We start from the raw sequence: 13,517 nt of genomic DNA, 5'->3' as shown, positions 1-13,517 counted from the left end.
GGCATGGCAAGTTGATTAGAGAGCAGGGAAGAAAGTTTTGGAGAGACTATTATCGCAGGTCTGTTTGCCAGTCAGCAAACACTATAGCTCAAAAATGCATTTATCTAGAGCGATGAAATTTGGTATGTGTTTTAATGCCACATTTGTAGATTACCATCAAATTTTGAGTGAATTCTATTTGTCTCTATGACCAACTACAAGTGAAAATATGTTTTTAAATATGTTAAATATCTTTCAAAATATGTTTTTAAAAACTAATTAGATAAAATTATGTTCGCAATTTACATTAAACTTTAATATTGGAATCAAATTTTATGTGAAATCAGTCAATGTGTTGATAGACTTCCATCTCTGTACTTTTGTATAGATATAAATGCGATGACTCAGAAGTGCAACAATTTGGATAAATCAAATTTAGTATGTGATCTTGTTACTAAAATTATAATCTTGTGTCAATTTTTTAATCGATTGAAAAAACTTTCCGAATACATGCACGATTTTCTTCATTTCGATGCAAAATTCAAAACATCATATACTAAGTCACAGCATGCGATGGTTAAAGGATGGTACGTGCTCTTTCTTGCTCATTGTGACCTTCGAGGATTTGCTTTTTATCTTTCAATCTCAATTTTCATGATATATTCCTGGAATGGATAATTTTAAAAAATGCTATTGCACAAAAATAGGGCTTATGTTGTTTCCAAATAAATTCAATTTTTAATGCTACCAATTTAATAGTACTACCACTTATTCCAGAATTTTGGCAATTTGCTAAATTTTTTTTTCGAAAAATAGACTACAATATTACCCTTCAATTCAAATCGTTTTTCTTGTTTCATCAAATTCTTAATCGCGTAATTTTATTCTATTGTTAAAATAAAAGGATTCCTGGTTCGGGAATGGTTGTTCTCTTCCTTGTGTTATTTCAGTGAGATGCGTGAAAGTGCCCCCCCCCCTCTGTAAAAAGGGGTTGTGCAAGCGAGTGTGTGTGTGCTATCTTCATTTGAGCTAGAAGTCAGACTTCTGCCCTCGGGTGCTCAGGGGTCATTACCCTTAGAAGCTTCTGCGGAAAATTTGGCTTAAATAGTCACACGAGAAAAAAAAAAGAAAGGATTTTGTTTAATTTATGTGTAATTTAAGTCAAATAAAAAATGACGTTACAATATTACGAAATTTTGAAAATTGATGTACCGGATATTTACGCTTTTAATAGCGCTATGATGCTATGAGATTTTTCTCAATTAGAAAGATTCATGTATATGATTTCACAGAGCTAAATTTGGAGAATTAAAATAATACGGCATTTTTTTATTCAATATTCTTCTGAAAAGGTTTTTTTTTTAATTCTGATTTTTTATATCCATTTTTTTATATCTGTGCAATTTACATTTAATGCTATTTTATATTTTTAATTGTTATTCTCTCAGATTTTAAATTTTAGTAAAATCTTCTTACGCTATTTATAACGAATAAAAATCTAATGTTTATTTTCATTCAAATCTGATAGATTATTTTTTAATATATTCTGCTCTTCCTGTATTGCAGAATAATCATTTTGTTTATTAAAAAAGATTTTAAAGTTGTTTTAAACCTTTATAATGAGGAAAAATTGAAAATTTTATATTATTTATCCAGTCTAGCTTCAAAGCTTGAAGTTTTGAAAAAATTTGATAGCTTATTTTTTAGTTTATGTAATATATTTCTTAAATAATCTTCAAAATTTTGAGTAAATCATTTTCATAAACTTTTTAGTTTTAAAGCTTTCACGTTAAATCTCTTTTTAGCCGAAAAAATATATTTCTTACAATTTATTAAATACTTTTGGTTTTTATCGATCTAATACAAAAATTCAGCGATTTTTTTTTCTATTGTCACGAGGCTTTCTCTAGTAATAGAGGTTTGTATTCCTTATGTTGTTTAATATTTAAATCCATCATGTGATGAAATATTTATTCACTTGTTGTTGCTAAAGCATTGATAATCTACATGCTCAATTTGTTAAATTATTAAGTTATTTAAAAAAAATTCTTAAAAATACAAGAAATCGTGAATATGGTTTTTATTTTTCAAAAACTCAAGATGTCTGCAATATTCAGAGTACATTCATACATTTGTGAAGTAAATTTAACGGTTAGAAAAGAAAATAAGTTTAAAAAAATTCAAAAAATAATGATTTCTATAATTTTTAATTGTTTTGTTAATGCTGTCATTCAAAACATTAAATAACATCTTTCAAAACATCATTTTCATCTCCATTTATTGGAAAAAGGTTTCATAGTTAAGCGAATATCATATATGACTGAGTGAATGCAGATTTTTAAAAAATACGTTTAATATTCAATTATGATTAATACTAATTGAAATCAAAATATTCTTTCCTTGATCTGACAAATAACAAAAGAGGGAGAGTCTCAATTAACTGTTACATTTCACTCTGAAGACTACTACATCTTTGTGTTATTGAATTTAATTTGCATTATCAAGACGTTTTCAAAATAAGGCGGGCAAACTCATTTTAAAAATACGCTTTGTGCACTACAACAATCTATAAAGAAAACTGGAATCTAATAAGAATTAATTCAAATAATAAACAGCTCCCTTGGCGAAAAATAAAAAAGATTTATGGCGTTCTCGCACTTGCATCTAACAAGTTGGAATAATTCGAAATACAAATTGACTTCCAAGTCATTAATTCAATTCTTTTGTTAAATTAAACTACCGCTTGACGTTGTTAAATTAAAATACTTTCTGAACAATAAGTCCTCTGCTATAATTTAGTTTTTACATACATAAATCGAAAATCAGAGACTTAGCAGCAGGGACTAACAGGAGAAAAATCACTCATTCGTGCCATTTCACCATTAAGTAAAAGAAATATCTCGCGATTCGGGAGAAAAGAGACGTCTTTTGAGCACAGTGAAAGGATTGTAATGTGCTGGAGCCCCTTTTGTATCGCTAAAATCCAAATCTCTTTCGGGGTTCTTCTTCCTGATGTAAAATTTAATGTTGTTCTTTGTTTCGATTCTTAAGTTCCATGATTGCGTTCTTTTCTAGAAACTTTCGGTGTTTCTGATGGGATGTATTAAACGTGAAATGTCCTTTTACTCGAAATTTCTTTCGTGTCTTTTGAAGTGCTCGGAGCTACTTAATAAGATTGTTCCTTTTTTTTTTTCTGAGAATTCCGAAAGATTTCTAGTCGGATGTTTTTCGGAAAATATCACTTTTTTATTTACATATCGTCTGTTTGTTTTTTTAAATGTTAGCTTATTTGTATACATCGGGTGTATTTGAAAAAAGATTAGATAATCAAATTCTTGATAAGTCAGTTAAATAAGAATTACGAGAATATGAAAGATATTTAGTAGCTTTTTGAAAACTACTAATATATTTTCATAAGAGATGTTAGTAACTTGTTTTAATTATATTTGAAGAATTACATAAAATTTAATTTTGATGAACGGTAAATTTAAGCTCATTTTGTATAGCCTCTCAATTGTCAATGAATTCATGGACTCGTTCTTTATTAAAACTTTTCATTTTACCATAAAGGTTTAATTGAGTGGGTAAATAACGCAAGAGATGGTTTTCCATTAACTTGAATACCAATATTTTCCAGAAATTCGTTTTTATTTAGTGGAATATTTATTCAACTAATTCAAATGCCAACTTCCTTGGATCAATTGCTATAATTTCAAAAAGTAATTCCAGTATAAAAATATGTTTGACCAGACAGATCATTGGGCCTGTGAATTCTTCAAATAACAGGTCAGATTGAATTCAATTCTTCAAAAGGATGTTAGAGTTTTTGTTTAGGAATTCCATATTGTGTATAAGCCCCCTTAAATTTCCTTTATCTGAAATCTTATTTGAATAATTTATTTTAAGCCTCCATCATATGTTCTTGTTTCCGTTTGTTTTAAATTTGTTTTGACATTTAAGTACCTATAACAGAAAAATTAAAAGATAATTTTTTCCTCGAAAGTTATCGTAACTGTGGCAAACTACTGTAGTTAAATAATTTTTTAACATTCATACTATTAATTAAATCGTATCAAATCATAAATCGTATCTGATCGGATAAAAAACAGGACACTTTTGGATTTACTATTTTCAGCCTTGCGTTTTGCCTAAGATTAATGTTTCATTTTAAACTATAAGTTTCTATGTAGTATTACAAAAAGATTTAGTAGTATGTATTGCATAAAGATTTAGTAGTATGTATTACAAAAAGATTTAGTAGTATGTATTACAAAAAGATTTAGTAGTATGTATTGCAAAAAGATTTGGTAGTATATATTACAAAAAGATTTAATAGTATGCATTACAAAAAGATTTAGTTTGGTAGTATCCATTTAGTATTACAAAAAATTATATTCCGGCGTTAGAATCGTAAGTCATTACAAGAAGTTTTAAAGGCGGAGTAATACTCAAGCCCTTTTATTACCTAAATTTTTATCTTGTATCATAACTTGTTTTCCAAAGAATTTCTTACTTGCACATTTAATATATAAGTAGAAAGTAGTAAATTTTCCAAAAAAATGGAAGTGAATTTGAAAGGAACGATGCGTGACCTCGTAACTGTCATTGCTTTTGAAACATACGTTCGTCTATGTTTTCGTATTTCTTCCACGATAAAGTACACCTTGGGTATAAGATGTGATTTATACTTCCACGATAAAACACATCTTAAAGTATTTAATTTAGATCTTTTTATATTTACCTATTTTGTCAATTAAAAACAAATGCACACAAATTTAGAATGCATTTCACAAGGTAATGAAGTATAGTAAAAATGCTGTTGTACACATAGTAGCGAATTTTATTTAAATATATTAATGACAACAATATAGCATGCTTTAAAATTTTAAATAGCAATAAAATTGATCCGGGGAAAATGAAAGAATATTTTGTTTTACTATCCACCTGCAGTGATTCAATGAAAGTCCAGATTTCCAGTGAGTTTTGTGTTAAAATCAGTTATCAAAAATCATTCATCTGGCCTTATATATATTGGAAGTACCGTTTTCAATGAAATATACATTTCCAAATATTTATATATTTATCTTTTTGAGTTCTAAAATTGTTATATTTAAGAAAGTTTTGAAGTGAAATTTTTCGATGATGATAATACTGTTTTTTCTCATACTTCATAACCAGAACACAAATAAAATAATAATCTCTCAACAATAAAAAAAGACCACTACTTCTTAGTGGTTAAACATTTTTTTTTTTATCAGATGGTGACGTTACCTTTCCAGATCCTCTATTGCATATTTTATATATTCTCTTTCAAAATAAGAAATGTCTCATTGCACTATGTATTTGTTGGTATTCACTGAAAAGCAAATTTAATAACTGAAAATGTTTTTTAAAAACACATTTTAATAGAAAAGTTAAGGGTTAATAATTTTCTACATTAAATCTTTAAAATCTTGTGCTTTTCATTCTCAATATCAGGTGACGCGACTGGTTTAAAATTTTATACAATTGCTTAACTGATAATTATGCCGTGAAAATCTGAAGATAGTGCATTGTCATGGGAAACGTATGCGTTGAAAATTTTAATAAAATAACATATCAGAAAAGAATGAAATAATGATTACAAAATTACATCTTTGCAAACATGAAACAAAATAAATTAAACAAAAGGGTCTAAAAATAAGTTTATATATATACATTTTAAACTTAAAAATTACTTTCAAAATAGCATGAATGGATCGGAATTAGTGAATTCTTTTGTAAGCATACAGTCTATTTTCAGTGTTATTTTCACCGTTACTTGCTGTAGTAAGATGCTTTTTAATGAAATTATATATTAAATAAATATATAATACTTTATACGACGATATTTTGGATACCACGCAACTTTATAATTTCATATAAATTGCCCTTTCTTATGTCTCTGCAGTAGGCTATTTTACGTTCTTTGCTTTTTCCTAGATATATAGCTCTAAGTTCCTAACTTAATTTTTGTTGAAAGATAACCTTCTTTTTCATTTTGAGATAACTGATTCTTTATCCAGAAAAGAAGTTGGTATGGCCTCTCAACTCCCTTTCAAAGAATAGTTTTCTTGTTGTCACTGGGAGAGAAAGTATCGCGAAGAATAGACAGAAATCTCCGAAGATCGATCTTCTTCGTTAAAATTGCTCCACTTGTGGTACAACCTAAATAACGGCTCATGGACAAAAATTCCAATTCTTTGCTAACTATCAACTAACCCTTGTTAGCACCATTTTCCTTCTGACGTAGAAAAAAATAGTGTCTTGCGGCGTTGATAAAAAGAAGCGTTTAAAAAAACTCCATTTTTTTTAAAAAAACGTTTTTTTTTTTATTTCCTCGCGGAAACTTCCACGGAAAAATTTCTTCTATAGCTTACATTTTTTTTTTTTTTTTTTTTTTTTTTTTTGCTAGAGTAACTGTTGGTAAATATTTTTTATTTATTAAATAAAAATTATTATAAATTTACTTGATAAATGTTTACATTTGTTGTAACTTATTTTTAAAAAATTGCTTGCCTATTATGTTGAGTTAGTGTTTTAAAAAAATCATTACAAAATATTTAACTTGTAAAGAAAGTATTTTATCGTTAGAATAAGAATTGGATTTTTCTGTTTTAAATATTTTCTTTTTAAACTTTCATTTATAAACCATTACTACTATAAAAATTAAAACTCTTTTCTTAAAAATGAGTTTTTCCCTCAAATTCTTAACCAAAGGCCACAAATGGATTAAAATTAATTTTTAAAGAAATGAACTGATTAAATTAACAGATATGTATTTCAGCATTAAAAAGGATGAATTTTCAAAGAGTTGATGCTTAAGTACTCAAAATCCAAGCACATTAGGACTTCATCAAAGCATTGATTATAAAATTACATCTTTTAAAAATTAAAAGAGAAAGGTAGATATTAGTGAAATATATTATGTATTAATGCAATTTGAACACTAAATCTGTTGATGGGTTTTAAACAAAATTTTATCCATTATAATTCAACTAAATAAGTCATTTAAAAAACTAGACACATGATTTGTCATTATAATCACTTTTCAATGTCAAATGTTAGAGAAAATCCATCAACTAATTGATTTTCAATCGATTTCTCTATTTGTTTGTATGCTACCGCAATAAATATAAAACGCAATAATAATGATGAATTTAATTTTATGATCAATATCCAAAAATATGTAGATATATGCCATTATTTGGATTATATGTAGATATATGCCATTATATGTAGATATGTAGATATATGCCATTATATGTAGATATGTAGATATATGCCATTATATGTAGATATGTGCCATTATTTGGATTATATGTAGATATATGCCATTATATGTAGATATATGCCATTATATGTAGATATGTGCCATTATTTGGATTATATGTAGATATATGCCATTATATGTAGATATGTAGATATATGCCATTATATGTAGATATGTGCCATTATTTGGATTATATGTAGATATATGCCATTATTTGGATTATATGTAGATATATGCCATTATATGTAGATATGTAGATATATGCCATTATATGTAGATATATGCCATTATTTGGATTATATGTAGATATATGCCATTATTTGGATCATGTTTGTAAATAAGTGGACTTAATCTCTTACATATAATGTAAACTTGAAATATATAATTCAAGAACATTAGACAAATAAAATTTCTTATATATTCCTGTCATTATAATTATCAACTTTTTGTCACAAATCGTCAACAGGAAGAGATATTAACCCTCTGCACTCGGATGGTGTCTCGCACTTACCATTCAAGAAGGTGTATCATTTAGAACTTTTATGTATTTATTTTTCAAATTTAGTTGTTAAAAACGCTCATAGAATGGTAAGCAGGTGTAGTTTCATTTTTTCAGGTTAATACAACTTAAAACAATTATATGTATTTATTTTTTGGTGTAATAAACAAGTCCATGTATTAAATGAATAATTTTGCATCGAATTACTTTTTCTAATGCAAAAGGTTAAAAGTATATATATTTTTCACTATATATCGAAGCTTAATTAGAAATGTACTATGCTTTCGGCTTTTCTGCTATTGTTCTCCGGACTTTCTCGGTTTATTATATTTCCTTCTCCTGCTTCGAATATTTTCTTTTTACTTTATTGTATACGAAAAAAGAATTGTAATCGAACTCCAGCTGTTGACCGATGTCCATTTTTCAGACCTACTTGAGTCCAAAGAAAACATTTTTCGAATTATGTCTGTCTGTCTGTGAACATAACTCAAATGCTTTGAGCTAGGTAGATGAAATTTAGTGTATGGACTTAACACCAAATATGTAGATTTCTGTAAAATTTTGAGCGAAACCCAGGAAGTTTGCATGTTCACCTGTCCGAGTACAAGTCAATAAGGTAGTTAGAAAATATAAAAAGCTAAGTGAATAAAATTTGGTTTACAGTGTTTAACATCTAGAATGAAGGTCAGTATCAAATTTGAAACCGAAAATGTCGGTTCAAATAAGTTACGTCAGTTGTAAAGAAATGCATCCTCTGTCAGTGTGTACTTTCGTATGCATATAAACGTAATAATCCACAAACAAAATGACTTTAATAAATCAAATATGGTATGAGATCTTGTATCAAATTTTCGTTTCAATTGGATGGCGCCCAAATACATATTGAATATTTAGCATGATACAGAGTGTATTATATTATGTACATACAACAAATTATATTATGTACATATACAATGATTATGTAGTTATGTATTAATTGTATTCCAGCAATTAATTGCCAAAGATGGCGCCTTAGATTGAGAAAAAGTGCTTGATTCATACGAAAGATCGATCTTTTATAACCACAATCTTTCTTAACTTTTTATTCATTAAAATTCTATTTAAATTATCTTTTTTTAAATCACTCCAAGGTATAAAGGAGGGCCGCTGTGGCCTGGTGGTAAGGTCTCGGCTCGTGAGACGTAGGGTTTCAGGTTCGAGACCCAATTCCACCAAAGAACCGTCGTGTAAGGGGGTCTGTTGCACGTTAAATAAGTCAGGGCCAAACATCCTCCCACTGGTATGATGTGGTGTGCAGAGGGGGTGCCAGCTCAGGTGTCGCCCTCGTCATCTGACCGTGGTTCAAAATTACGAGGTCCGTCCCAAAACAGCCCTAGGGTTTCTTTACAACAGGACATTAATATAACTAAACTGAACCAAGGTTTAAAGTTTCCACTTTTTATAGTAGAATCATGGTCAAATAGTCTGCCTTACAGAGTGCCAAAACTTATACATTTTTTCATTATTATTAAGAGAGTTGCAAATATGTTGTAGCTAAATATATGGAAAAAGTTTTCTTTTCCCAAACTTTTTCTATAGAATTTCCCTTCAGTTCTTTAAACTCGGATTATTGTACGCAAATCCAGACTAAATCATAGAAGAATTCGATTTACTCACCTAACTGTTTCTCCCCCCCCCCGTCATGTGACTTCAAAGAATAACTATCAATGAAAAAGTCGACACATACGATGTTTTCTTCAATATTTAATTTACATTATTGTATCATTTGCTTGTTTTGTTAAGTTCTCCCTATTACTACATTCATTCTCTAAAATTACAAAATCAATCTCTTCTTGAAATGGGCATGCAGTTGACATACAAGTGAGTGTCTTGAATGGAAAAACAGGTGGTTGTTGACTGCATAAGTTCTCGTATCAAATAATTTAAAACATTCCTTTTTTACAATGAAAAGTCATGAATAATGCAATATCTTGTCTCCAGTTCTGCTGTTTAAAATTACTTTTTCACCATATCCTCGTGTCTTCGAGAAAAATGTCATCTTTTGAGCCGAAATGCATCGATTTTTCCTTAAAATATAAACAATTTAAAACGGAAATGGAAGAAAGTCGTCTAAGGTTATAAATATTATATTGCTTCGAATGGGGAAAAAAAAGTCCTTTCACTGCGATTTGGTGCATTTTACTTTGAAAATTATTCTTTTTAAAATTGGTTTTTTTAGAAAAACACTGTTATGCATTATGCAAGAAGTTAAATCAGTGTATTTTAGAAATTTCCATCCCTTTGTTTCCAGTCTCATTTCTACTTTTGAATAATTAATGAATAAGTAGAATCAGAAATAAACGACCAAGACTTTAAAATTACACGAATACGTAATAATGTCTGTAATATTTTTGAAGCATTTTTTCTATGGTATTTTTCCATCGTTTGTCTTTTAATGAAATGTCTTTCTCTGACTTTAAAATATGTAAAATATTAAACGGACAACAGTTATTGATCAAAACTGTTCAAAGTAAATATGTGGGTTACAAGTATATTTCTAAAAAAAGAGGATACGAATTACCTTTTGAACTATAGAATGCGTGGCATTTTTCGATTTAGCTGTATAGTCTATATGTTACCTGGCTAAGCACTTCTTGATGTGAAGGAATTCTTTCATCTAGACAAGTTATTATAAGAGACAAAAGCAAATCGTTACAAATATCTGCTCGAAGACTGGTCTGTTGGTTTAGCAGGCTAAGCGCTTGTTGAAGTGAAAGAATTCTTTCATCTAGACAAGTTATTATAAGAGACAAACGCAAATCGTTACAAATATCTGCTCGAAGACTGGTCTGTTGGTTTAGCAGGCTAAGCGCTTGTTGAAGTGAAGGAATTCTTTCATCTAGACAAGTTAGTATAAGAGACAAACGCAAATCGTTGCAAATATCTGCTCGAAGACTGGTCTGTTGGTTTAGCAGGCTAAGCACTTGTTGAAGTGAAAGAATTCTTTCATCTAGACTAGTTAGTATAAGAAGCAAAAGTAAATCGTAGCAAAAATCTGCTAATAGACTGGTTTATAGATTTAGCTGGCTGAAAACTTCTGGATGTGAATTGATTCTTTCATTTAGAGCATGGACTAGTTAGCATAAGAGACGAAAGCAAATCTGCTTATAGACTGTCTCTAAACCGGATTCAAACTAATATATTCAAGTGCAAAATGAATTTTTTAAAAAGAAGGTGTAGATTCAAATTAAAATTTTTATTTCTAACAAAAACAGCAATAAATAGAATCACATACGATACATAGTGAAATATATAAAAGTCCAAATCTTTTTTTGTTTCAACATAATCTTCTGTATTTCTTATGCGACGCAAATTGAATCGGAAGTTCATTTCTTACCAACCATAAAAGAATTGGTTTTTGAACTTGCTTCTGAAACAATTTGATCTTCCAAATCTTGAAGTGAAGCAGGATATGTGGTACATACATGATATCTTTTATTTATCCCTACTGATGAATTCCTACATTTCCTAGAGCTGTGTTCGAAAGTCGTATGAATACCTTCAACATTTTCACCTGAAGTGCTGTGATTACCCATATTTTTCCATTTGCATATGCAGCCATCTTCGATAAATTTCTGTATCAACTGTAAATGTGCTTGTTAAGAGGTTGCAACTTGTTGAACTTGAACGAGATGTATGTTATAAATGCAACAACGAATTCCAGCACGAAATTCGCAGCTCTCAAAAAGCAACAATACTTGAGTCGTCGCCATTTTCTTTTTAACATTCTTCTGTCTAATGATATATCATAGATCTCTATATCTATTGTTGGTCATTAGGAATAAATATTTGATATCTACTCCTTTTTTTAATTATGATGTATAATAACTTTTATGGCATTAATTTAAAGATTCTGCAGAAAAAATTCAAATTATATTCATTTGTCTGTTTTCAATCATCGGTGAACGTAAATGGAAAAGTTTTTTTTTACTTTTCACACGAAAAATGGAGAAAGTACAGTAATCGTCAAAAAATTCGAACTCGAGATTTTGACTAATCTCCAAGTTATAGATCTCCCTGAGTTTGAAAAACACATTTTTGGAAAATGTCCGTCTGTCTGTGACAAAGACAACTCAAAAACGCAGTGAGCAGACGGTTGAAATTTGGTATACACTATTTATAACAAACTTGTAGATTTCTATTAAATTTCGTTCAGAAGCTTGTCTATCCGGCTATTTGAATATAAGTTAACACGTTAACTACGGAACGAAGAGAGCTAGATAGATAAAATTTGGCACACACGTTTAGCAACGATAGTGTAGAAGTTTATCAAATTTTAAGCCAACTCCAACGAGGGGTTGGCCATCTGTCGGTTTGCATTTTCAGAAATATATAAACGCGATAACTTAAAATCGCAATGAGTTACTTATATTAAATTGGATATGGGGTTTTGTGACTTTTAATTTAAGATTTTACTACAAATTTTTGTTTCAATCTATTGTTAAAAACGCATCTAAATTACAGATTCGAGTTTCAGATATTATTAACGACATGCAAGGACTTAATCGCCAAATAATTCTCAAAGAATGACTTGATAGACTCAATAAAAATGCTAATTTCACGCCAAAGGTTAATATTTCGTAACTATTGTACGCCAATGTCATGTAATGCGTTCTCTGATAATACCTTTATTAGATGGCCGCGGTGGCCTGGTGGTAAGTCACGGCTTCGAAACCGGAGAGTTCTAGGTTCGTGACCCGATTCCACCGAAGAACTGTCGTGTAAGGGGAGGTCTGTTGCACGTTAAATCCGTCATAACCAAACGTCCTCCTGCTGGTGTGGTGTGGAGAGGGGGGTGCCAGCTCAGGTGTCGTCCTCGTCATCTGACCGTGGTTTAAAATTACGAGGTCCTCCCAAAATAGCCCTAGTGTTGCTTCAAACGGGACGTTAATATAACCAAACCAAACCAAACCTTTATTAGATAGTGTGCGAGAAAGCTTTTTGAGAGCAATTCCGCTGTTTTTTATATATTAAAAGTAGTATCACTTATAAATTTAATATTAGCAGAATAGTTAAAATTTTCTCCGAGTCCAGCTGTAAATTAAATTTTCTACGTATAGAGAGAATATGCTTATACAATTTATATTTTATAAGGCTATTACATCTCCAGTCATCTAGCTTTAATTCATTTATAAAATAAATAATTCATGTTATGTACTTAGATGAAATAATAACTTTTATGTTAAGTTCTTTTTTCCTATTTGCAGTTTTTTCTCCCATGACGGTTGTAAAAGCCATCTAAAGATTTGATTGGTTAATTGAATTATGCGGAGACGATTATATCTGAAGTACACGATTATTGGTGCAATTTTACTCGTCATTTATTCCCCATACTCAGGTAAGTAAACGTGTTTTTTTTATAAACTGAATTATTTGTTTTTGCTCTCTATACAGATACATTTTACCCTTGGACATTAAATAATTAAATCAACCAGCCAACAGATGAATTCAAATAGAAATAGTAAATAATTTAATAGTCTCCAACTGAAAAAAGCACACGTTTTTAAGCGCCATCTTTGGTGATCAGGTGGTTCTCTGAAAACATTGTTTTACTTAATTTTATTTAAACATCTTATGTATAATTTGATAATCTTGATTTCCTGAACAAAATATTTTTTATTCTGCAAAGTGTAATTGATATTCAATATTGGTTATTTAATGGTCTTTCAATGTTGCTGCTTATTGTACATATGATGTTTCTAAATGGCG

The 13,517-nt window shown here is 29.5% G+C and overlaps 1 protein-coding gene across 2 annotated transcripts in view; it reads left to right on the top strand.

Moving 5' to 3' along the window:
• LOC129984713 (hemicentin-2-like) overlaps window positions 1-13,517 on the top strand; it is a 516,003-nt gene that overhangs the window by 140,354 nt on the left and 362,132 nt on the right. For both annotated transcript variants that reach the window (XM_056094654.1, XM_056094653.1), the window contains exon 2: window positions 13,016-13,146. In XM_056094654.1, coding sequence (XP_055950629.1) covers window positions 13,074-13,146 — 73 coding nt within the window. In that variant the 5' untranslated portion in view covers window positions 13,016-13,073. The remainder of the gene's footprint in view (window positions 1-13,015; window positions 13,147-13,517) is intronic.

This window comes from Argiope bruennichi, chromosome 9 (genome assembly GCF_947563725.1).
Source record: "Argiope bruennichi chromosome 9, qqArgBrue1.1, whole genome shotgun sequence".
NCBI classification, from domain to species: Eukaryota; Metazoa; Arthropoda; class Arachnida; order Araneae; family Araneidae; genus Argiope; species Argiope bruennichi.
The sequence above is the reverse complement of the archived record's forward strand: the minus strand, read 5'-3'. Positions and strand labels throughout refer to the sequence as shown.